This window comes from Geotrypetes seraphini, chromosome 8 (genome assembly GCF_902459505.1).
Source record: "Geotrypetes seraphini chromosome 8, aGeoSer1.1, whole genome shotgun sequence".
Classification (NCBI taxonomy): Eukaryota; Metazoa; Chordata; class Amphibia; order Gymnophiona; family Dermophiidae; genus Geotrypetes; species Geotrypetes seraphini.
In genome coordinates, this window is record NC_047091.1 from 22918839 (window position 1) to 22941363 (window position 22525).

The 22525-nt window shown below is 44.3% G+C and overlaps 1 protein-coding gene across 1 annotated transcript in view; it reads left to right on the forward strand.

The window, feature by feature from the left end:
• Positions 1–21682, forward strand: part of DLGAP3 (DLG associated protein 3) — a 249508-nt gene extending 227826 nt beyond the window's left edge. Inside the window, exons 6-11 of the mRNA XM_033953585.1 lie at positions 40–380; positions 7623–7708; positions 11289–11716; positions 12809–12900; positions 19189–19332; positions 20907–21682. Of these exons, the coding sequence (XP_033809476.1) occupies positions 40–380; positions 7623–7708; positions 11289–11716; positions 12809–12900; positions 19189–19332; positions 20907–21125 (1310 nt within the window). The 3' untranslated portion in view covers positions 21126–21682. The remainder of the gene's footprint in view (positions 1–39; positions 381–7622; positions 7709–11288; positions 11717–12808; positions 12901–19188; positions 19333–20906) is intronic.
• The last annotated feature ends 843 nt before the right edge of the window (positions 21683–22525 follow it).

Consider the following 22525-nt stretch of genomic DNA (forward strand, 5'->3'; position numbering starts at 1 on the left):
CTCTGTAACATCACCTATAATGCAACTTTCTTACAACAGCCTTCAGTTACAGAAAAGCACCACCACCCATTCCTCCACGAATCTTATCCAAGCCTCTGATCTCAGTCACTGCTCAGAGCAGCACGGAATCCACCCATGAAACGTATCCGCACAAGGAGGCCACCAGGCTGCACTCCTGGTCAGCAGATGCCCAAGACCACTGCAATGCCACGGAGAACTTGGAGAACACGAAAGTGAGGGGAATGTCCTTGGATCTGTCTTCTGTCAAGCACAGAGCCTCTCCCAAGCCCATCATTGTGATTCCCAAGGCTGTTCCGTTGCGGGAAGATCTGAAAGCTGGAACACGGCAGAAGAAGTGGCGACCATCTGTTGGCATCCAGGTAAGTTCTTGTGAAATCTTTAGTTCTGACTTTCTGAGCACTAGCTTAATTGGGACATATGTTGCCTTAGTCAACTTAGTCATTGTATCAAATAAAATAACAACCAAAGGAGAGCAAAAGTTGAAATCTCCAAAGGGTTCAAGACATGCAGAAATAAGCTGATATCTAGCAAACCTGTTGGTTCCTTTAAGGATGAAAAAAAAGGATGAACTGAAGGGAATTGGTATCCAGTAGGGATTTCAAATGACTTATGTTATAATTTGGTGATGAAAAGTACAAACAGTGGAATACTCAACATGGCAGGTGTTCCCTAATGTTGTAATTTAGTGACGTAAAGTTACTAACAATAGGATAATCGACACAGCAGGTGTTCCCTAATGTTTGACAGGAGGCCTACAGCGGAGAGAAGGTGGTGGTAAATCTAGATTCTAATTATAAAATCTCCAATACAATTCTCCGCAGCTTCCTTCCGGCAGTACAGGCAGCTATTGTTAAAGATTACATCTGGTATCAGACATCTTAATTACATCAACAATGATGCCTGTACCATGGCTCAGAATAATTTTATATGTACAGAGGACCAAACTAAACTCTCACTCTTTATGGATGCTCTACACCAAGAATTGTCCTACTCCTGACTTTCAGTCATTGACAAGCTAGTTTGAAGGTAATAACTGAATGAGAAACAACGTCATTGTGCCTGTAAGATCCTGAAGTGCAACAATAACTTATAAAACAGGAGTATGTGTTGGCTTTGATACATTTTATTGAGCCAACCCCAAAAAAAAGGCATTGTAGCATGTGAACTTTGGAGACCTGATGGTGAACGTTGACATACTATAATAGCTTTTTTTTGTTTTGTTGATTCAATGAAAGGTAGCACAGGCCACAACGACTCCAATTTCCTCTTGGACCGATAACAGTTGCTGGATTTTTTTTCTCATGACAATGGCCCACATGTGTAACATACATCAACAAAAAGCTCTGAGGGGTGGTTTTTTAATGCCCAATAGTAGTCCAGCATTTACCAGTGGAAACTGTAAGACAAGAAACCCCTGATTCTGATTGGCTCCGAATTTAATGTAATCAACAAGGGCATATCCAATTACTGCAACTAGAACTTTGCTCAGTTCATCCTTTGTTCATTTATTGACTTCTTAATTATTGTTACGGATTGTTTGAACTCTTCTTATTTATTGTAAACTGGGGTAATCCTCGGAAGATTGCTATAGCTAAGCACAAATTCTAATTTGGCAATTATGGACTGGATTCTACAACAGCCGCTGAAAGTTAGGTAACAGTAGCCGCCCTACTGTCGTTGGGAGATTAGATTAGATTTAATTGCCTTTAATCAACATGATAACACTGGCCAACTGTCATTTTGGTGCCTAAAATGTTAGACCTGTTTCTGGGTATATTTGATCTGCTGATTCCACAAATGGCACCAGTTTTCTCCTATCAGTTCTACTTTTTGAGATACAGAACATATACCACTCTTCAATTGGGATATTTTAATGCAGTGTTTAAATAATATCTTTTAAGCATGAAGGAAACATATTAAAAATTAAAAGAAAAGCGTACAACATGAAAATCTACTTATTTCATACCAAAAGCACACATTTATAATACAAACTTTCCAGTTATTTGACACACAAGAAGTTCCTTTTCTAAGACCATGTTGTAAACGGGTAAGACCTAGACTGGAGTAGCCCGAGCCCTGACCTGGGTCATCCAAGCCTCAGCCGAGAGGTTAAATGAGGCATGGAGGGTAGAGGGGTGTCTGCATCAAAATAAAAAGGTCCAGTACAGGTGTTTAGTGTGAATTTTAAGATGACTTTATTTTCTGGCTTTATACTGTAGTGCAGTGGTTCCCAAACCTGTCCTGGAGGACCCCCAGGCCAGTCGGGTTTTCAAGATAGCCCTAATGAATATGCATGACAGAGATTTGCATATAATGGAGATGCCAAGAATGCAGATATGCTCCATGCATATTCATTAGGGATATCTTGAAAACCCGACTGGCCTGGGGGTCCTCCAGGACAGGTTTGGGAACCACTGCTGTAGTGCATTCAAAACATACAAACAAAAAAAAACTCTCATTGGAGGCTAAACAGTCTGTTAGCCCACCATGCTTATTCACTTTACAGTTCAAGAACAAAATATGGCAACTTCAAACAGCTCGCCTCTAGGCAATTCTCAGGGTGTAATTAACTGTCTCACCCAGAGCAAGGGCTTCTTAAATCTTCTGTTACTCTTAGTTAATCAGAAGCAGTCATTCTTAATTTCTTTGTTACTTTGTTTTGTGAGGCAATACCACATTATCAGAAACAGCTTTTACTTCCCTCAGACTTCACTCTGTGACCTTGCCCTCAAACATGCCTAATTTCTCAGGCTCCATTTCAATATCCTCTACTGACATTTCTTCTGGCATTTTCCATCCCATATTCAGTACCTTTAGAAGAAAGATTAGAGGCTTCAGTTCTGAGGTTTTCTACCTGCTTGTTCTGGGAAGTGCTGGTCTCTGCCTTCTGAATCCAGGCTTGCACAGCTCTGCTTCTCCTCAAGGATTCAGGAATGCTCTAAGTTTGTGGCTGCTCCCTTAGCCTAGAGACCACACCCTTTTCTCTAGCATGGGGCTGATTGCCTCTCAAAACACCTGTGATTCTCTGGTGCTTTCCTAATGAGCCTGGAGAGCTTCCTTGCTCACTAACCCTGCCCCCAGCAGAGCTGATTGCAGGAGCTAATCCCTTTGTGGGTTTTGCTATCCCCTGCCTGGTGCATGCTGATACCTGTAGTTCTTTGCCTTTAGCATTCCCTACATTAGAACTAGGCAAGTATAATTGGGTCACTTTTGGGTTGCCTTTCACTGGGGATAAATTCTGCAGGGCAGTTTCCCTAACCTGCCTGCTCCTAGGGGTAGGTTTAGGGACAGTTTTAAAGCACTGCAGGGTTTCTTCCAGCATGACAGGATTCTCCCTGTCACAGTATCTAAGAAACTAGAGATGATGCGGTCTATCCAAAGCAATTTTCTGAATCTATGCCCCAAATAACCTCAGGAACAGGTCAAAAAACCAAAGGCACTAAGAAAAATTTTTTTTTTTGGTTGATCTGTGATCGCGTCAATTAAAAGCAAATAAACTGCCATTAAAAAAAAAAAACAATGCCTAAAGAAATGGTGCCGGACCAGCAACTATAGAGGCACCTACTGATACCTAAGGGTAAAATAGGTGTGGTTAATGCTGGAAGTACCCTTGGGCATCAGTGGGCACCTCTGTAGTCGTGATTCTCATCACTGACAGGCGCTGGAAACGTAGGCCTGGAAAACCCTGGCCTACATTTCTGGCGTCTATCTTTGACGTGGCTATGAGAATTCTGTAAACAGCGCGGTTGCGTGATTGACTTGCAAGTAGCACCAGTTTTGTGAACAGCTGCTGATCCCTGCACAGTTTATAGAATCTGGGCCTAGCCTAAGTCTAACTTAAGGCGTGAATGTTTGTGCTAGCCCAGTGGCTGGAGCAAATGCTCGCACCTAACTGCTGTTGTATAAACTTAGCACATACATGGTCCTGACCCACCCGTGCCCCTTCCATCCACACCCCCTTGCAGTTGCGCACTATGGAATTTAGGCGCTAAGGGGCTCATAATAAAAAAGTCTAAAAATCCACCTAAATCGGTACTTGGGCGACCTAAAAGACAGGTCGTCCAAGTGTCGATAATTGAAATGGGTTTTAGACGTATCTAAAAACAGCTTAGGCCCTTTCAGTGCTGCTGTATGCCCAGAGCTGAAAGGGGCGTTTTAAGAGGAGTGGTGAGGGCAGGATTTGGGCAGGTTGTGGGCCAACCTAGACTTAGTCGTACTTCAAATATAACAGAAAGTTTAACGAGACTGCCTAGACGGAACTTGTACGTAGTGATTTAGGCAATCTAAAAACAAGTGTAAGTGCCCAGAAGGTATCCAAAGTGCCCACATAACCACTGCAGACACAAAGTACAGACCCCCCCCCCACTTCTCCAGTGATCACTGACCCCCCACACCGCCATAAAAATCAGAATAAAAACATACATACCCGCCTCCAGAACATAGGCACGTGGCATAGGAAAGCCTAGTAGAGCTGTGCAGAGGTGGCTTAAGTAATTGGAAGACTGGGCTAGTGAACCATAGAGAGGAGGACCCAGGCCCATAAGCCACTCTAACCACTACATTCATGGTGAGACATGTACACCCACTAAAACCCCCCAAAACCCTATTGTATTGCCACATAGGTGGCACCTGCAGCCATAAGGGCTATTGGGATTGTAGACAGGTGGGTTTAGTAGGTTTGGGGGGACTCACCATGACCTATAAGGGAGTTGTGGTGAGATGTTTATGTGGCACCCTTTTTGTGAAGTTCACAGCAGTGCCCTGTAAGGTGCCCCACTACTCTGTTGCCATGTCTGGGTGACCGGTCCATCACTTTGCTGACCCCTCCAATGTCCAAAAGGTCTTGTTCTAGGCGATTTTGACTTCGACAATTTTTTGGATGAGAATGGGGTATAAAGATAGACTTAGCGGTCTGGATGATCAAAAGGCTGGACGTACAAGCAGACAATTCTGAAATAAAAAATTGGGGGATGTTTTTTTCCGAGACTTTGGACGACTAGCGACTTAGGCCCCAAACGGACTTAGATGTATTTTTTGGTTATGCGCCTCCATGGTTAGGAATCCCAACTATGTGCAGTTATGCATGTAGCTGCAAATTAGCGGCAATTAGCACCAAATTAAACAATTAAGTTATGTGCGTTGCTGAAATTCTTCGGCAACTCACATACACAACTTTACAGATCGTGTAAAATAGTGCATTATAAGTTTATAGAATGAGTAGGTCTAATAATGTAAGAAATAAGCAGTTGGAGGTCATGTCGTGTGCGTGTGTTTGGGGGAGGGGTTAGTTTTAGTATTCTGTATTTGGTTAAAACATAATAAAAAATAAAAACAGGAAGGGCTTAGTTCTGTAAATGGCACATTAGTTAAATGCCACTAGGCACCTTAATTAAGGCCACCTAGCAACACCTAATTAAAATCTGTGCCGAACTTAAATTCAGTCAATTAGCTCAAATGGCTTGGTAATTGACCACACCATTGAAGTTAATTGAATAATTGATTAAGATTAAAACTTGGGCATGGAATTCCATGCAGCGACTAGCAATGCCTAAGTGGAGGTACCTTCCAATGCCTAACGACGCCTAACTGAAAAATAGGTGTGGTTAGGGGCGGAGAATAGGCATGGTTGACTTAGCTATTGCTAGGCGCCTGGTGAAAGCCAAAGACCTAATATACTGGTGCCTACCTCTACGAAGCCTAGTGATGCCTAAGCACACCTAGGCCCTGCTAGGCAGGATTCTATAAATGGTGCCTAGTGGTTGATTGACAACTGCACTGAGTAGCACCTGCTAGATGCCGTTTATAGAATCCTACCTGAAATGCATAAATGGAATGGCTCTTTCTAAAGGCTGCTCTTTGTCACTGTTGGAATTTATCCTTCCTATAATAAATGAGCCTTTTAGAAACAACTGGTAGGAGCTTGAGCCTGATTGCTGGAATTACATATGTAAATGTGAGGCCCGCCTATGATCTCCCGGAAAGTGAAGTTCTCTAGCCGCCATTTTTCAGGGCCAGTGTCTGAATAGTGCTACTGATTATTCTTACGCTTTCTGTTTAGCGTTCCGCCTGCCTCTGTGGATATTATTGAAGACGTTCAACTGCTGTCTCCATAACATTAGGCAAGCAAAAATTTCAGGATGTTTTCAATAAGGGAATTTAAATCTGTGAAAAAGCAGACTCGGGCGTTTCCCCCAGAGAGGTGCTGCTTTTATGGCAGAATTAAAAACTCGGATTATGTGATTTTTAGAAAACAATTAAAAACCTGGCTATTTGAAGAGTGTTAGTGTACTCTCGACGGCAAATGCTGTTTCTTTTTTTTTTTATTCATTCTTGATTATGGAGAAGAGAATGGGAACTTTTTATTGTTATATATTTGGTTTTTTTAGTGTTTGTTTTCTGCTGTAACCCACTCTGTACAGTAAATGAAATGAAGCTGTTTAACTACACAACTAGCAGATGATTATCACCATTATCCCTAGAGTTGTCAGCATCACCACTCTCAACTTATGTTCAGCACCACACGTCTCCGGACAGCAGCATTTTGTATACTGTATATCAGCGGCCTCAAACTCGCGGCCCACCAGGCCCTCGTCGGCCACTCAGCAAGTGTCCGGCAGTCGCTGTAACCTCACGCAAGCGCTTTTCTGCGTCTGTAGACGATTGTGAGGTGGAGTCCAACCGCGTGCAGACGCAGGAAAGCGCTTGCGTGAGGTTACAGCATTGAGGCGGGCAATGTTGCAGAACGTGCAGCTTATGCTGGAGGAGGCGAGAGCTGTCAATACCTTTTCACTTTCTGCATGTTGCACTGCTTTCAGCTGTGCATAGCTGAAATGATCAGAAGCAATTAAGGAGAGATTTATACACTTCTCCCTCGTTATGAGTGGGGGATAGGAGCAGAGCCGGACCGTGAATGGCGAAAAACCGCAAATATCCAGCTCTGACCCACCCCCGCCTCCCTTCCGCCTTCCCCTGGCATCCCGGCCTTACCTGGTGGTCTAGCTGGTTTTCGGGGCAGGAGCCTGCAGATAGCCATTTCCTAATGGCTATCTGCATGGGGCAGGAGCGTAGGAAGATCGCTCCTGCCCCGAAAACCAGCTAGACCACCAGGTAAGGCCAGGATGCCGGGAGGAAGACAAAAATATGGGGGTTTTTTTCCCATCCTCCCCCCCCAAAAATAAAAATCGCGATTATGTGAAATCGCGAGTAGGGAAACCGCGAATGGGGAGGGGGGAGTGTAAACTGTAATATAGTTTCTGATAATCTTTTCTTAATTGCTTCTGATAATCCACATTTTGGATTTCTAGGTACTTGGAGGGCCGCAGAAGAAATAGTTAGGGGTCGTTTTATTAAGGCGAGCTAGCTGATATAGAGTGCGCTAAATCCACTATTTTTTTCTGTGGCCCTCCAAGTACCTACAAATCCAAAATGTGGCCCTGCAAAGGGTTTGCGTTTGACACCGCTGCTTTATATGGAATAGATTAACATGGAGCAGCCAGCGATGGTAGTTAAAGATCGATTTGTGTACGGATGCGTTTATCACTAGCCTCCTTCCTTTAAAGCTGAGCCTGGGGATTACTGCTTCTCTTTCATGTTGCTTCTAGGTTGAGACCATCTCAGATTCAGATGCAGAAAACAAGAGGCAGAGGGAGTTCCACTCGGTTGGGGTACAGGTGGAAGATGATAGAAGGTAAATCCTCACCTTAACTGGGCAGAAAAAGCAGCTGCGGTCACTCGGTGGCAGCCCATGTTCTGAATAGGCAGCGATGCGGAGGTATAGAACAGTGGTTCTCATGTAGAGTCTTTGCAAATCCAACTAGGGAAACATGTGAATCGCTGGTTTAGAATAAACACAAAAATATTTACGTTCATACTTGTACTCAGCTTCACCCGGCTGAGCAGACACTTCCTGGTGCCTGATTTGAGCTTTACATAGTAACCATTATATGCTGTTTAGTCTGTAATTCCTCAGGGTAGGTGATGAGCAGACAGATAGTAAACCACAGAGTCTTGCACGTCCAAAGAAAGATAACATCTGATGCATAGGGGGCAGGTCAGATACAGAGGAATTTGACAGAGCAGAAGGTGGACAGAGAGTGAATGAAGGGTGCAGACAAAACGAGAGACAGCCAGATGCAGAGACAGTAACAGGACAGGTTGCAGAGAGACAAGAGTAGGATTGCAGGAAGGGACAGTTGGATACAGAGGCAAGTATCGAGAGTGGCATCAGGATGATAATACAGGGCGGCAGCAGGATGGAGACACAGAGAATGCCTGCAGATTCACATACAGACTGAGACAGCAGAATCATGCTGAGAGTGACAGCAGGACAGAGCTAGCAGGATGCAAAATCTGAGAGTGATGGCAGGGAACAGACTGAACTGAATCAATGTGTCTGCTGGTGTCTTTGAATGTATAAGACATTCCCCTTTCCCGGTACTCCCCAGAGTCACTAAAGCATCTTATTCTTTTGGACGGACCTGGACCAAGTTCCCTCTTGCTTTGTGGCTGCTCCAGTTCAGGAATGTCTGTGGGGTGCTGGTCACCATGGTAATAGAGCGTCAGGCCAGCGGTCCCAGAGAAGACAGCAGTAGGAACAGGCCTGTGCAGGCATACCCCCACCTCTACTAACTTAAATGATCAGAATGCTCTCCCCACTTCCCCCCCTCCCCTCCCCCTGCCAGATCCATTAGCTCTGGGCTTCAGTGCGCGTTGCTTCAAGTAAATTCCAATGCCAGGCAGTAGGGGTTAATAGATTAGCAATAAAATGATCCTACAGAAGCTTTTTTATTCTGGACATCCTGAAAACCAGGACTGGGTCGGAATTCCCTTTAGGGGAATGGACTGGGTGCATGAGCAGAATGTCTGTGTGGCCTGATTAAAGAAGGCAGTAGGGTTTGCGCCCACTGGAATGAGAGATCCTGGCAGCATCCGGTCATGTCTAGCTAAGTCATCTGGTGGCGACCCTGGCAATATCCTGCAGTAGAAATAATAGTCTTACCTGGGGATGCCCGCATTCCCTTCCCTGCCTGTGCGTGGAAATCCCTCCAGGCTTCTGGAGCAGGCAGGGACTGGACTGTTCCACCGCTGGTGTAGTTAGAGGCGGGGAGGGAAGAAACAGAGAAACCTGAAACCTGTCATTCCGATTATAGTCTGAAAGACATTTCCTTGCTGTTCCTAGAGGGCTACGACTGAGGCAAGCTTTACAGTGTCAGCTGAGGAGCAGGAAGGTGGCCGTCGGTTTTCTCAGTTCACTGAGGAAATGGTCTGCCCAGTCTGACTTCATGCCTTCTCCACTGCTTTCTGCAAGATCCAGAGAGTTTCCCTTTCTCCACCTGGAGAGGAGGGATATAGACCCTACCCTGTTGAGTTCCTGTAGTCGGGAAGCCTCAAGCAAATCTCCATGAAGAAACATAAAAAAATGCTCAAAGCTTAAGAGCTATGATTAAATGTGGAGTGGAGACAGAAGCAGCCTGGTAACCTGGGTCCCTTCTACAAAAGGTATATCCCGCGCAGGAAAACTAGGAACATCTCTCCCCTTTAGAATCACAGAACTCTGGAACAACCTCACCTCCCCGCTCAGAAATTCAAATTCCCTCCAACTCTTCCGCAAACACCTGAAAACTTGGCTCTTTTCAAAAATCTAACATCTCCTGATCTCTGGTACCTTGACCCCTCTCTGCCCTCTTAGTTCCTTTCCTATTAGCCTTCTTTTTCTGGAGTTCCTTTCTATCCTAATTCTGTAAACCGTGCTGAGCTCTACGCTTGCGGAGATGGCGCGGTATACAAACCTAAGGTTTAGTTTAGTTTAGTTTAGAAGGGAACAAGGCACATTTGGCATATGCCCCTGTAACTCTGTTTGTAGCAGTGGAACTGGAGCAATTCTTTTACTTCTGTTCTTCCAACCAGGAAATTAACAGCTAGGAAAAGTTTCTCCCAAGTCTCTATTGCTTCAAAAACATTTTTCGTAGTCACTGGGTTGCTATACCACAAAGTAACGAGAAATGAAGCAGGAAGTTAATCCCAGTCTCCCAAAAGCACTGCCTGAGAGAAGCAGCTTCATGTATGCCCATCACATGTTCTAGCACTGTAGTCGGAGCATGACATAAATATGTGCCTCTGTAGGGCTCAGCTGAGCCAGGCAGGCAGTACAAGCAGCCAGTGTGCTCTGGGGAGACTTTGCCTAGTGAAACAGTGGAAAAATGTTTCTGCTTTGATGATAGCTGTAGTTCTGGGGGCATCTTTTTGCTTTAATAACATTCCAAAGTTTAAAGTCTAAGGAGCAATTCTGTTCTACGATGGGACACGCTTAGTTCCAGGTTGGTAATGGCACTTCGAAGCGCCTTAGCCATGATTGGATACTAATGCAAAGCCATGCTGGCATGCCAGTCACTGAGTGATTGATCAGTCGGGTTTACATGCAAATGATTTCCACCTCCGTGCAAATCATTTGCATGCAAATTTGGTAGTGCATTGATCGCTGTTCCACAATCAGCCAACAGCGATCCAGTCGGTATTACTGACTGACTTTAGCCCTGAGGCAGCTCAGTGGCTGGTATGAAACAGTGCACCTAAGTACGCCAAGTGACATGCCCGGCAGATTGTATTTCTTTAAGTTGCGCATGTCGCTTGGTGATACGCCAACGGTCTGCCAAGGTTCCACCCGTTTATACACTCCCTTGCAGTTTTGCACCAAGTGACTTTGTTTTGTATTTTATAGAAGCCTAGAAATCACACTTGTCAATGCCAATTACTGGTGCTTTGGACACATGTAAGCACTCACATCCCATAAACCACGTGGGCATTTGGCACCAAGGTATAGAATGATGGGGCAAGCGGACACCTAAGGCAAGTGGAGATAAAGTGACTGGGCCAAGAGCGGCTGAAAGTAGGGCTTCAACCCTCCGTTCCCTTCTTCCCAGCTCACTCCTGTAACCCCTCAACTCTGGGAGTGTGTGGCGCAGTGGTTGGATCTACAGCCTCAGCACCCTGGGGTTGTGGGTTCAAACCCCCGCACTGCTCCTTGTGAACCTGGGCAAGTCACTTAATCCTCCATAGCCCCAGGTACGTTAGCTAGATTGTGAGCCCCCCGGGACAGAGAGGGAAAATGCTTGAGTACCTGATTGTAAAAACCGCTTAGATAACCTTGATAGGCGGTATATAAAATCCTAATAAACTTGAAACTTGAAACTTGAAACTCATTAATGTTTGGGAAGGTCAAACATGCAGGTGGGGTATGTACTTATACAGAGCACCATTTATCTCTACAGGCGTGCACGTTTTAAGCGCTCCAACAGCGTGACTGCAGGGGTTCAAGCTGACCTGGAGATGGAAGGCTTCCCTGGTCTCTCAGTGGCCACAGAGGACAAAGCCCTGCAGTTTGGCCGCTCCTTCCAGAGACACTCCTCAGAGCCCTCGGAATCGCCCCGCCCATACTCTGTGTACAAGACTGTGCACACGCAAGGCCAGTGGGCGTACCGGGAAGACTACCAGATGCAGTATGACAACGTGGAAGTTCCTCAGCAGGAATCTTGGATGGACAGGGGATCCAGAAGCCTTCCGGATTCTGGCAGGGCTTCTCCGTGCCACCGTGACGGAGAGTGGTTCATCAAAATGCTGCAGGCTGAGGTGGAAAGGATGGAGAGCTGGTGCCAGCAGATGGAAAGAGAGGCAGAGGATTATGACCTTCCAGAGGAGAGTGAGTGCCGTTGTTATAGAATAAAGGGGGTGGAGAGAAGAATGGGGTGATTAATTCAGGAGTTCATTACAGTTCTCCGGTGCTGTTGGGAACACCACAGCGTGAATTCCTTTTCTCCCCGAGGATGATTTTATTCAATTTATGCCATGGCCGGCTGAGTTTTTAACATTGTTTGGGTCCGGGTATGCTTATCTTTTTTATACAGTACAATTGTAGGATCCGGCCCATTTGAAAGTGAAACAGACAGTCATGGATGATGTAATTTGGGGGAGGAGGAGCCAGCAAGCTAAAAACTGCGAATAATCGAAATCACAAGTGCTAAAACCGCGAATACGGAGGGAGAGCTGTAATGTAAAGAGTTTCAGTCTCTGGTAACCAGAGCTGAGATTGTGACATCATAATACCTCATTCCACCAATAAGAGCCAACCTCATCAGTGATGTCACAATGGCTTCATTGTCCTAGACTTGGCTCACTTTTTTGATTTGCAGAGTGGTGCAGTGGTTAAAACTCCAGCCTCAACACCCTCAGGTTGTGGGTTCAAACCCACGCTGCTCCTTGTGACCCTGGGCAACTCACTTAATCCCCCCATTGCCCCAGGTACATTAGATAGATTGTGAGCCCACCAGGACAAACAAGGAAAAATGCTTGAGTACCTGAATGTAAACCACTTAGGCTATAAGTGGTATAGAAATACTCAAAATAAATAAATACCCCAAAGGAGCAGAGGGGCAGAAACACAGCGAGAGAGAGGTTCAGCTCTCCTAGTTAGTCTCCCTTCCACTCTTTCATCCCTGCAGTATCCTAGAGGTAGACCTGTAAGCAGAGGGCAGAAAGACCAGTGCCACCTTGTAACAGAAATATTTAGTTTTGCAAGAGACTGAAATTGAAACCCTGCTCATGCTCCCTGGACAAGTTGTGTCTCAGGCTTCTTATGAAGCTTCTTGAAATCTGCACCAGAGTTTGCGCACAGGGCCATAAATCCTAGCAGGAGTCAGGATGGAAATTTAAGAGTTAAGGGCTGTCATTTCCCAACGTGTCGATGGAGCCCTCCTGACTGTCCCATGTTTGCTTTTTCTTTCTGTTTGAACAGTCTTAGAAAAGATCCGCAGTGCGGTTGGCAGCACGCAGCTCCTCATGTCGCAGAAAGTGCAACAGTTTTTCCGACTCTGCCAGCAGAACATGGTGAGTTGTTTTTTTTCCCCAATCTTACAGTTGTCGTGAGGGGAGCTGGGAGAGGAGAAGAAGAGTGTCAAGCAGAGGGATTGTTGAATGTCAGTGACCAATAGCCCAGGCTACAGCTAGGCCTAGTATGAACAAGCATTCCCAGCGCCATCTCTGGACCGGTGCAGTAATGCAATGCAGCATTCACGGAGATCTCTTATTGTGTTCATTTTACATTTGTTCTTACTTAATGGGCGTGCTTTGCTATTGTATTTTTATTATTAAATTGATTTTACTTTTTTGGAGTTGTAATGCATAAGGGATTATCACAATGAATATGCACGAGATAAATTTGCATATATCGGAGACCTATTGTATCTCCTGCATATCCATTATTGTAATTCTGATCATCTGACTGGCTAGGTCTGTCTCTGGGAATAGCCGGTTTCATAAATAATAAAGCTACCATGTCTCTACCTCATATGGTCCCAGCAAGCTTCTCTCACTATAGGAGACAGCTGATGCAGGGAAGAGATGGAGCCCAGGCATCTCTTGCTGCCATGTCATGCTATAGGGCTTTTTTAGGCTCTTTAATTCTGGTGCCTGACATGTTTTCCCAAAGATGATCCTCTCCACAGTACTGCTACTTAGCAGACACACAGAAATAAGGCCCCGTCGTGTGACGCTTTACAATCTTGTCAAGCCAGACAAGACAAAGAAGCATTTGACAAAAGTCTCAAAGTAGGTTAATACTGTAGGTGCGATTTCCTGGAGAACAATAATCATTTTATTTAATGGGGTGTGAGGATAGGAAGGGATTCTAGGCAGGACCAATTTCTGTGTCCACTAAGGAGCATTTTTTCCGTTAAAACAACAACTTTGTCCTACTGGCTCAGATAATCTGCTAAGCTATGATAGAGCACCTCAGTCCTCTCCTAGAGGCACACCTAGCTGGCCAGGTTTTCAGGCAGCTATGGAAAATCAGACGATACTTCTCAGAGTCGGACTTTGCTCAGCTACTATATGCTTTCGTCCTTTCCCATATGGACTACTGCAACTTGCTCCTAAATGGGCTTACTACAAAATACACCCATTGACTATAATGGGTACAAAATGCCGCCATACGACTCTTGAAGAACTTTCACATAAGAGACCTGATCTCCCCGGTGCTGCACGCTGCCGATCGACAAGCGATGTATATTCAAAGGCCTAGTAATGACCTACAAACTCTTCCATAATATGGTACTGGCCTATATGACGAAAAACTACTAGTGTACACCCCAAGTCAACTGCTACGCTTGCAAGAAGAAAAACAATTATGCATACCCTCGGGTTGTGCCCTCCACCTTGAGACCGAAGGAAAAAGATCAAACTCCCACTACCTACCGCACTTCTGGAACAAACCACCTTCCCACATAAAATCATTAGAAGGTCTTCTGAACTTCAGGAAGGCAATAAAAACCCACCTCTTCCCTTGACTCTCTGAGTGCACCTACCCAAATCCCAAACCTAACAAAGACGAGCACCAGCCCTCTGCTATCACGAATCTCAAACGCTGATTCGCTTCGTCCACCATACCAGGAACTGTTGCTTTTTAGATTGTCCATCGTATAAAGCTGTACCCTACCAAGTCACCTTGTCTTTGTCATACGTTTTGCCACATTTTATCACACGGTCACCTTTTTCTCCCGCTCTACTCTACTCCTGTATATGCCATACCATGTCTACCATGCTACAAATTCACATTTGCTATCCCATGTCCACTGCGCTGTTTTACCATGTTAAGTGTCGTATTGTCATGTCATATTAGGTTAGCCATGTCTGTATACTGTGTTTGCCACGCTATGCTATGCTTCTATACCTGTATATGACTGTCTGCCAGGCTAAGCTGCCATCCTATGGTTGTCATGCAATGCTTGCCACGCTGTGTCACACTGTGCCATATTTGGTATGTTATATTGTACCAGGATTTATTGTGCATGTAAACTTGTAGCCCATACTGAGCAAATAAATAAATGAGATGGACCTTCAATGTATGCAAGACCATCTCATGCATATTCATTAGGGGTATCCAGTTAGGTTTGCATGCAGGAGAGGGCTGGCTGGACACTAATGCTTAGAGCACAGTTTAGGACGTAGATCAGGAACCCATAAAAACTGATATTGGCTACCGTAAATAGAACAGAGAAGTCAACACGAAAGGAAAATGTCACCGCAATCAACTTAGCTTCATAAGAACATAAGAAGTTGCCTCCACTGGGTCAGACCAGAGGTCCATCCTGCCCAGCGGTCCGCTCCCGCGGCGGCCCATCAGGTCCGCGACCTGTGAAGTGGTTACTGACCAATTCAATAACCTACCTCAAGTTCTATCTGTACCCCTCTATCCCCTTATCCTCCAGGAACCTATCCAAACCTTTCTTGAACCCCTGTACAGAGTTCTGGCTTATCACCTCCTCTGGAAGCTTGTTCCATGTGTCCACCACCCTCTGGGTAAAAAAGAACTTCCTAGCATTTGTTCTAAACCTGTCCCCTTTCAATTTCTCCGAGTGACCCCTAGTGCTTGTGGCTCCCCACAGTTTGAAGAATCTGTTCTTATTCACTTTCTCTATGCCCTTTAGGATTTTGAAAGTTTCTATCATGTCCCCTCTAAGTCTCCTCTTCTCCAGGGAGAACAGCCCCAGCTTTTTTAACCTGTCAGCGTATGAGAAATTTTCCATACCTTTTATCAGTTTAGTCGCCCTCCTCTGCACTCCCTCGAGTACCGCCATATCCTTTTTGAGGTACGGCGACCAGTATTGAACACAGTCCTCCAGGTGCGGGCGCACCATTGCGCGATACAGCGGCATGATGACTTCCTTTGTCCTGGTTGTGATACCTTTTTTGATGATGCCCAGCATTCTATTTGCTTTCTTTGAGGCTGTCGCACACTGTGCCGATGGTTTCAGTGATGTGTCAACCATAACTCCCAGATCCCTTTCAAGGTTACTCACCCCTAGCCGTGTTCCCCCCGTTTTGTAGCTGAACATCGGGTTCTTTTTCCCTACATGCATGACTTTGCATTTCTCTACGTTAAAACTCATTTGCCACTTATTTGCCCAGTCTACCAGTCTCGTTAGGTCCCTTTGCAGGTTTTCACAGTCTTCTGTGTTCCTAACCCTGCTGCAGAGTAATGACTGGATTCTTTAAACTCCAGGACCAAATTTCTGACTAGCATGCAAATCTGGGCACGCAATGTATAGAATAGTGCCAGTTGTCCACCTAACTTATTTGCCTTAAGTACCAATAATAATAATAATATACTGCAAGTCCGTAAAGTTCTATGCTGTTTGCAATAGTTAAAAATACAACAAATTGAATAAAACTACAGAGTAACATAGTAACGTAGTAGATGACGGCAGATAAAGACCCGAATGGTCCATCCAACTAAAAAGGTAAAAGCCAATAACTAAAAAAAACCCTAAAAAGATCTGGTTATTGCCTGATAAAATTCTACAAATCAGCTACCTAAGTACTTCAAAAACAGATATGTTTTTAGATGTCTCCTAAATTCCCCATAAGTATCAGTAAGCAGAAGCAATTGTTCTCGATCTTTGCCCCATAACACTGATATAAAAAAAGATATTGATGATGTTTTTAAAGTTTCCATCCTCTAACCGGCGGAAAAACAAAATTCAGGTGTGAGCTTCTCTTATGTCGGTTGGTTGCAAAAGAGAAAAGCTCAGTTATGCATTTAGGAGCTAAAGCAAATAAAACCTTAAAGCAGAAACAACCAGACTTAAACTTCACCCGCGCCTCCATCGGCAACCAGTGCAGCACTCGATAGGAAGGTGTTACATGATCGTATTTCTTCAAGCTGAAAATCAACCTGGCCGCAATAATCGCCCTGAACTGGTGTTATTCGACACTAATTTGTAGGTATGTATGTAACGGCACTTAAGATGCTATTTTATAAACTAAGGCCCTAATCAGCCGACTGGTATGGTGCTAAGTGTGATTTCTATAAAAGCTGGACGCACTGTGCAGAACCACACCTAGTGACGTTAGGTGTCGCTAGGCATCTCAGCTTTTAGGCCCACCCTATCTAGGCCAAGGCTTTCTTGGTCTAAATGTCTGCATCTAACTTGGGTGCACAATGGCACCCAACTCCAAAACCACACCCATGATCTGCCCCAACCATACCCACTTTTCACTAGGTGCCTGTTACGGAATCACGCCTAGCAGGTTGTGCGTCTAACTTTCAATTAACTCCAATTAATGTCAAGAGGTGTCAAGTGCCAATTACCGGCGCTGATTAAGCCTATTAATTAAAGTTATACGCCTACATCAGCTGGGCGTGCCGATGTAGGCGCCTGACTTTAGGTGGATATTATAGAATCAGGGCCTTAGCACCTAAATTCCATAGCACGTAACTACAAAGGGGGGGGGGGGCATGTCTTGCAATTGCGCATCTACGTTATAGAATGCTATCATTTATATCCATAACTGCCAGTTTTAGGCATAGTTGCTCACTCCTAACGCCAGATATGCACATGCCAACAGTAATTTCTCACGCAATTGCCATTACAGCAATTCTTACTACTGGTACAATCTCTAATCCTTGGGATGCTGGACTACTGCAACATACTATACCTACCATGTCCCGCGACCATGATGAAGCAATTGCAGACGGTGCAGAATACAGCCCTGAGACTTGTCTATTCACTAAAAAAATATGACCCTATCACAGAGGCATACCATGACTCGCATTGGCTTCCAATAGAAGCGAGAGTGCACTTCAAATTCTACTGCTTACTTTACAAGGCTATCAACGGAGAAAGCCCAATTTACTGGAATAACAGACTAAATCAACCCTCCTCAATCAGACACAGAAGAACCCATTCACTATTCGATTACCCACCATCCAAAAATGTCAAACGAAAAAAACTCTATGACAACTTAATAGCCTCCAAAGCAGCTAAGTTGGACAAACTCACCACTCTGTTATCTTCATCCACAGATTACAAAACCTTCAAGAAAGAAATTAAAACCATACTCTTCAAAAAACACGTTAAATCTAACCAGCACAACAATCCTAATCCAACATCCAACACTCTATAAACCCTTAGTACTCTCTAATTTTTCTAGTTACCAACCATTATCTAAAACCCATAATTCTCCCTTAAAATTTTATCTCATTGTTTAATCTATTACTTCAAGTTGAAATGTAATTCTTGTTTTAGTTTGGATGTAATCTGCCTTGAACCGCAAGGTAATGGCGGAATAGAAATCACTAATGTAATGTAATGTAATTACAGGACTAAACTACCGAGTCATCATTCTGAGAAGGCTCAACTCGGTTTACAGCAATTAAATAAACAGGGAATGATTTACAAATGACAAATAGAAGATAATAAGCAAAATTTCAAAAGAATTACTTTTCAAAATGTTTGGCACATAGCACCCATAGTTCTGGCATCCTTTGTAGAATCTACCCCTAAGTGCTTCCCATGTGACCAGGGAGCCCCTGGGCTTCCCCTTCACAGACCCTGCTCCTCTGATATTGGACGGGTCACTCGATACCTACTGGACCCAAGGCAACTCATCTTCAGCTACAACCGAAAAAGGCCTGAACGAAATCCAAATCAATAAACTACTGTGGTCCAGACCCATCAAGACAGGAGAAAAGCCACAAACAGGTCTAGGATCACTTCCCTCACCTCTCGCTGGGAAGGTTCCCTTTCTCGCAGTACGTTGTTTATAAAGTGCTGGTACATGGATTGCGCAATATTCATACACATTTTACCCCTGTGAAATGGAGAAACAATTGATGTCTGTTTGAGAAAATCATTTTTCTTGTGTTTTGGGCTAAAATTAAGGTTCTTAAAAAGGCTAAGATTAGGCAGACCCTAAGAAAATGCTAGTAATTGGTTACGATCAATAAATACCAGTGCAAATATGTGTTGTTGTTTTTTTTGGGGGGGGCTGATCAACCCAAAGGTGTGGCTAATTATATACAGAGGGATGATAGACCTGAGAATGACAGTGTAGCTTCAGTTTCATAGTATAATACACATCCTCGCTAGCTGTAGCCCTTCAGATAGACTACATGAACCACGCCTGCTGGTTTAATAAACAGATGTCAAAATCTTTACAGCATCCGCTATTCTATGAAGTCATCCAGGGACTGGAAGCCCAGGATGAGTAAATCAATAGAGCGAATTCTTCCAATTGCCATGAAATATATGCCTCCTAGGGGATTTCGGGCATAGCGTGGCATATGTCCAGCCTAATTGCTGAATTTGTTTCCCCCCTCTTTTCTTCCTTTCTCAGGACCCCAATGCATTCCCACTGCCCACCTCCCAGGACTTGGCTGGCTTTTGGGATCTCTTGCAGCTCTCCTTTGAGGACGTTGGGATGAAGTTTGCAGAGCTTCAGCAAATCAAGAACAATGGGTGGAAACTTCTAGAGCTGAAGGTAGAGTTGGCGAAGACCCCCTTGTGCACAGGAAGGGCTGGAAGGAGCAGCCAGTAGGGCGCTTGGATTGATCTGGATCCCAGAATAACAGTCTTTATAGAACTGTGTCTTGAGGATACAAATGAATGGGATTTCCACATGGTGAATGGTGCTGGTCCTTACCTGTGAGGTCCAGCTCAGAAGAGTCCTTAGAGTAGTCTTCCCAAACCTTCTGTAGATGACCTTTAAAATCGAACTCCCCGTGGCTAACGTGGCTGGTTGCCAGTCACTGTGTGCTTTAGCCGTGGGCATGATATCATTGGATGCTGTCACCCTCATGCCGCAGTGCTAAGCATATGGGAAGGGGCAGGTTGCCATGGTTACAAGTTGCTAAGTTTATCCAGGGATCTTTATGCAAAACAGAGCTCCAGGCCACCATCTTTTTCATTTGTTATCATTTATTTCAAAGATACTGTGCATGGAATTTCTATGCAGGGACCTCACCATCTCTGAACCAGTGCCGTGGGATTTTTTTTTTTTTCTTTTTCGAGATGGTAGTCATAGTAATAGCCCATCTCCTGCAATTCCTTTTATACGGGTGATAGTAATTGAGAGAGAGTGTGCTGAGCTCTGAAAGCAGCCAGGCACATCCTGCTAGTCAGTCAGAAAGGCGACAACTCCACCCATTGGTTAAAGCTAGGGAAGAGGTTCGGAAACACTTGGGGGATTAAAAAACCCCCACAAAAGCAAGACTATGTTTTAAAATTTTCTCCTTCATCGTTTCAAAAAAGAGATTACTCAAAGGTGTAGACCTTTTGGAGATAATTTAATAAACTATTTTCACGCTTAAAAGGTTGCATTACTCCTACATAGAGGGTCAAGGATTTAAATACCACCCTGAGGTTGTGGGTTCAAATCCTGCGCTGCTCCTTGTGACCCCGGCAAGTCACGTAATCCTGCATTGTCTCAGGTACATTATTAGATAGACTGGAACCACTGTGACAGATAGGGAAAATGCTTGAGGACAGGATTGCAAATTGCTTAATACACTTTGTCGAAGCAGTATATCGAGTTTCAATCCCATTCCTTCCCCCCCTTTTTTGTGGGTTCAACCAAAGCGGTTAACATAAAAGATGGATTTACATAGAGACATGATGGCAAATGAAAGTCTGAGTTTTCTTTTCCCGAGACACAGCACTTGGATCTCCTGAAGAAGCTTGTTTGTGAAACAGGTCCCGTCGGGATACATGATAAATGCATGTTTATTGAATCCTGATTATATCACACCTTTAAGGGGAGGTATTTTTTTTTTTTGCTGATGAAAGATATTCAGTCCTAAAATGAGGTGTTAGTTTACATTGCTGAATGTCATTTTCACCTCTGGACATCTGAGGCTTTTTTTTCCCTCAATTGCTTTGGGTAGATTGAGATCTATTAGGCTGTTTTTTGCTGAGCAATTGTTGGAGCAATTTTATAAAGACACATACGAGCCATAATGGGCAGCTTTCCACCAGTTAACCTAGGTCCCCTCATATTCTCAGATTCTGTTATTTAACAATTCAAGGTCACAGCCTCTGCCTCTTTCTTTCCTGTAGGAAGAGAAGAAAATTCCTCCCCCTATACCAAAGAAACCTCCCCGAGCAAAGGTGCACCCTGTGAAGGAGCGCTCCTTGGATTCAGTGGACCGGCAGAGGCAGGAGGCCAGGAAAAGGCTCTTAGCTGCAAAAAGAGCTGCATCCTACCGTCAAAACTCTGCCACAGAGAGTGCCGACAGCATCGAGATCTACATCCCAGAGGCACAAACCAGACTGTGAATAGGACTGTCAACAGACCCATTTTATATTATACACACTGTACAGAAACAAGATCTAAGAGATCAAACTAAAGACAGGAACGACACATGACCACAGCTGTGTTTCTCCCAGATGTTCTGACTCTGTTAGAAACATCTGTCCCCCAGTTCTATGTCTCCATCAATCTACTTCCTCCTGTACAGCTTTTTTTTTTTTAAGTTTGTGCTCTCTGCCTCTGCACGGAGCTGGGAAGAAGCAAGAACTGGAACCCAAGCCTTAGAACAGATAGTGTATCACTAGTCACCACAGCTAGAAAGTGTAGAAGCAACAGCGGTTAGTGTCCATCTCTCCCCCTCCCCCTTCAAAGCCTATTACACGAGTCTTCGAAAACACTTTAATTCCCTTATGAGCGATCAATTAATGTCTTGGAAGGTTTTGCTTTGCTCTGTTTAATGTATTTTTTTCTGGTTTAGAATTGTAAGTATTTTTATTCCTTGCTATGTTATACTCAAACTTAGGCCTTGTGGAATGTGAATTACGCTCCAGCTTATTTATTTTCCTGCTCAGGATGTGCCGGAAGGGAGAAAGAGAAGAGGGGGGGGGGGATCATCAAAATTGGATCTTATCATCAGTCATAGTTTGGGGGGGGGGGGGGGCAAGGAATGAATTGTTTTGCTCCTGAAGAAAGCCAAGAGAATACCGATGATCTGATTTGAGGGGTTTCAAATGCAGGGGTTCCCCTTGATTGTTGGGGAAATTCTTGAAATATATGCTCAGCCATTCCTAGAAGCAACACAGCAGGCAGAGAGCTTCACCAAGCCCAGGAGGAGACTTGTAGGTCAAGATCACTTACCTAGGTACATAATCAGTCATATTTATCAATTATAGAGAATAATAATTTAACTTCTTGCAAGAAAAAGACTTCTTAGCTCACCCTTGGCTCCCGTGTTCCTGCAGACCTTACTTAACTTTTGATATCCCCCCTCCCCCCGTGTTTCTTTCAAGCACAATTAAATTTCTGGCTCTCTTTACTTGGTTTCTAACACCTCTGCCAGTTGACCAAAGCCAGGCTGCACTGAACTCTAAAGAAGGATCTACTCTGAGGTCTTCAGCTTCATCTTCGAAACAGGACCCTTTATCCTGGAAATTTGCTCTTTAGTTTTTTAGTAAACACTGATAAATACTGGAATGCTTTCTATACCTTCTCTTTATTTCTCAGTCTGAATCCCCACCATCCAACCACCATCTTAAACTCTAGAAGACTGTCTGATGGTGGCCCTTGTGCAAATTGGCAGCTGGATTAAGAGCTGGAATTTGGCTACAAAGGAAAACATTGCTTGGCTAAATAAGAAAAATCTTAAAGCCTCTCCCCCTGATCTTGCATTTATTAGATCACAGATCAGAAAAAAATAAGCACCTGG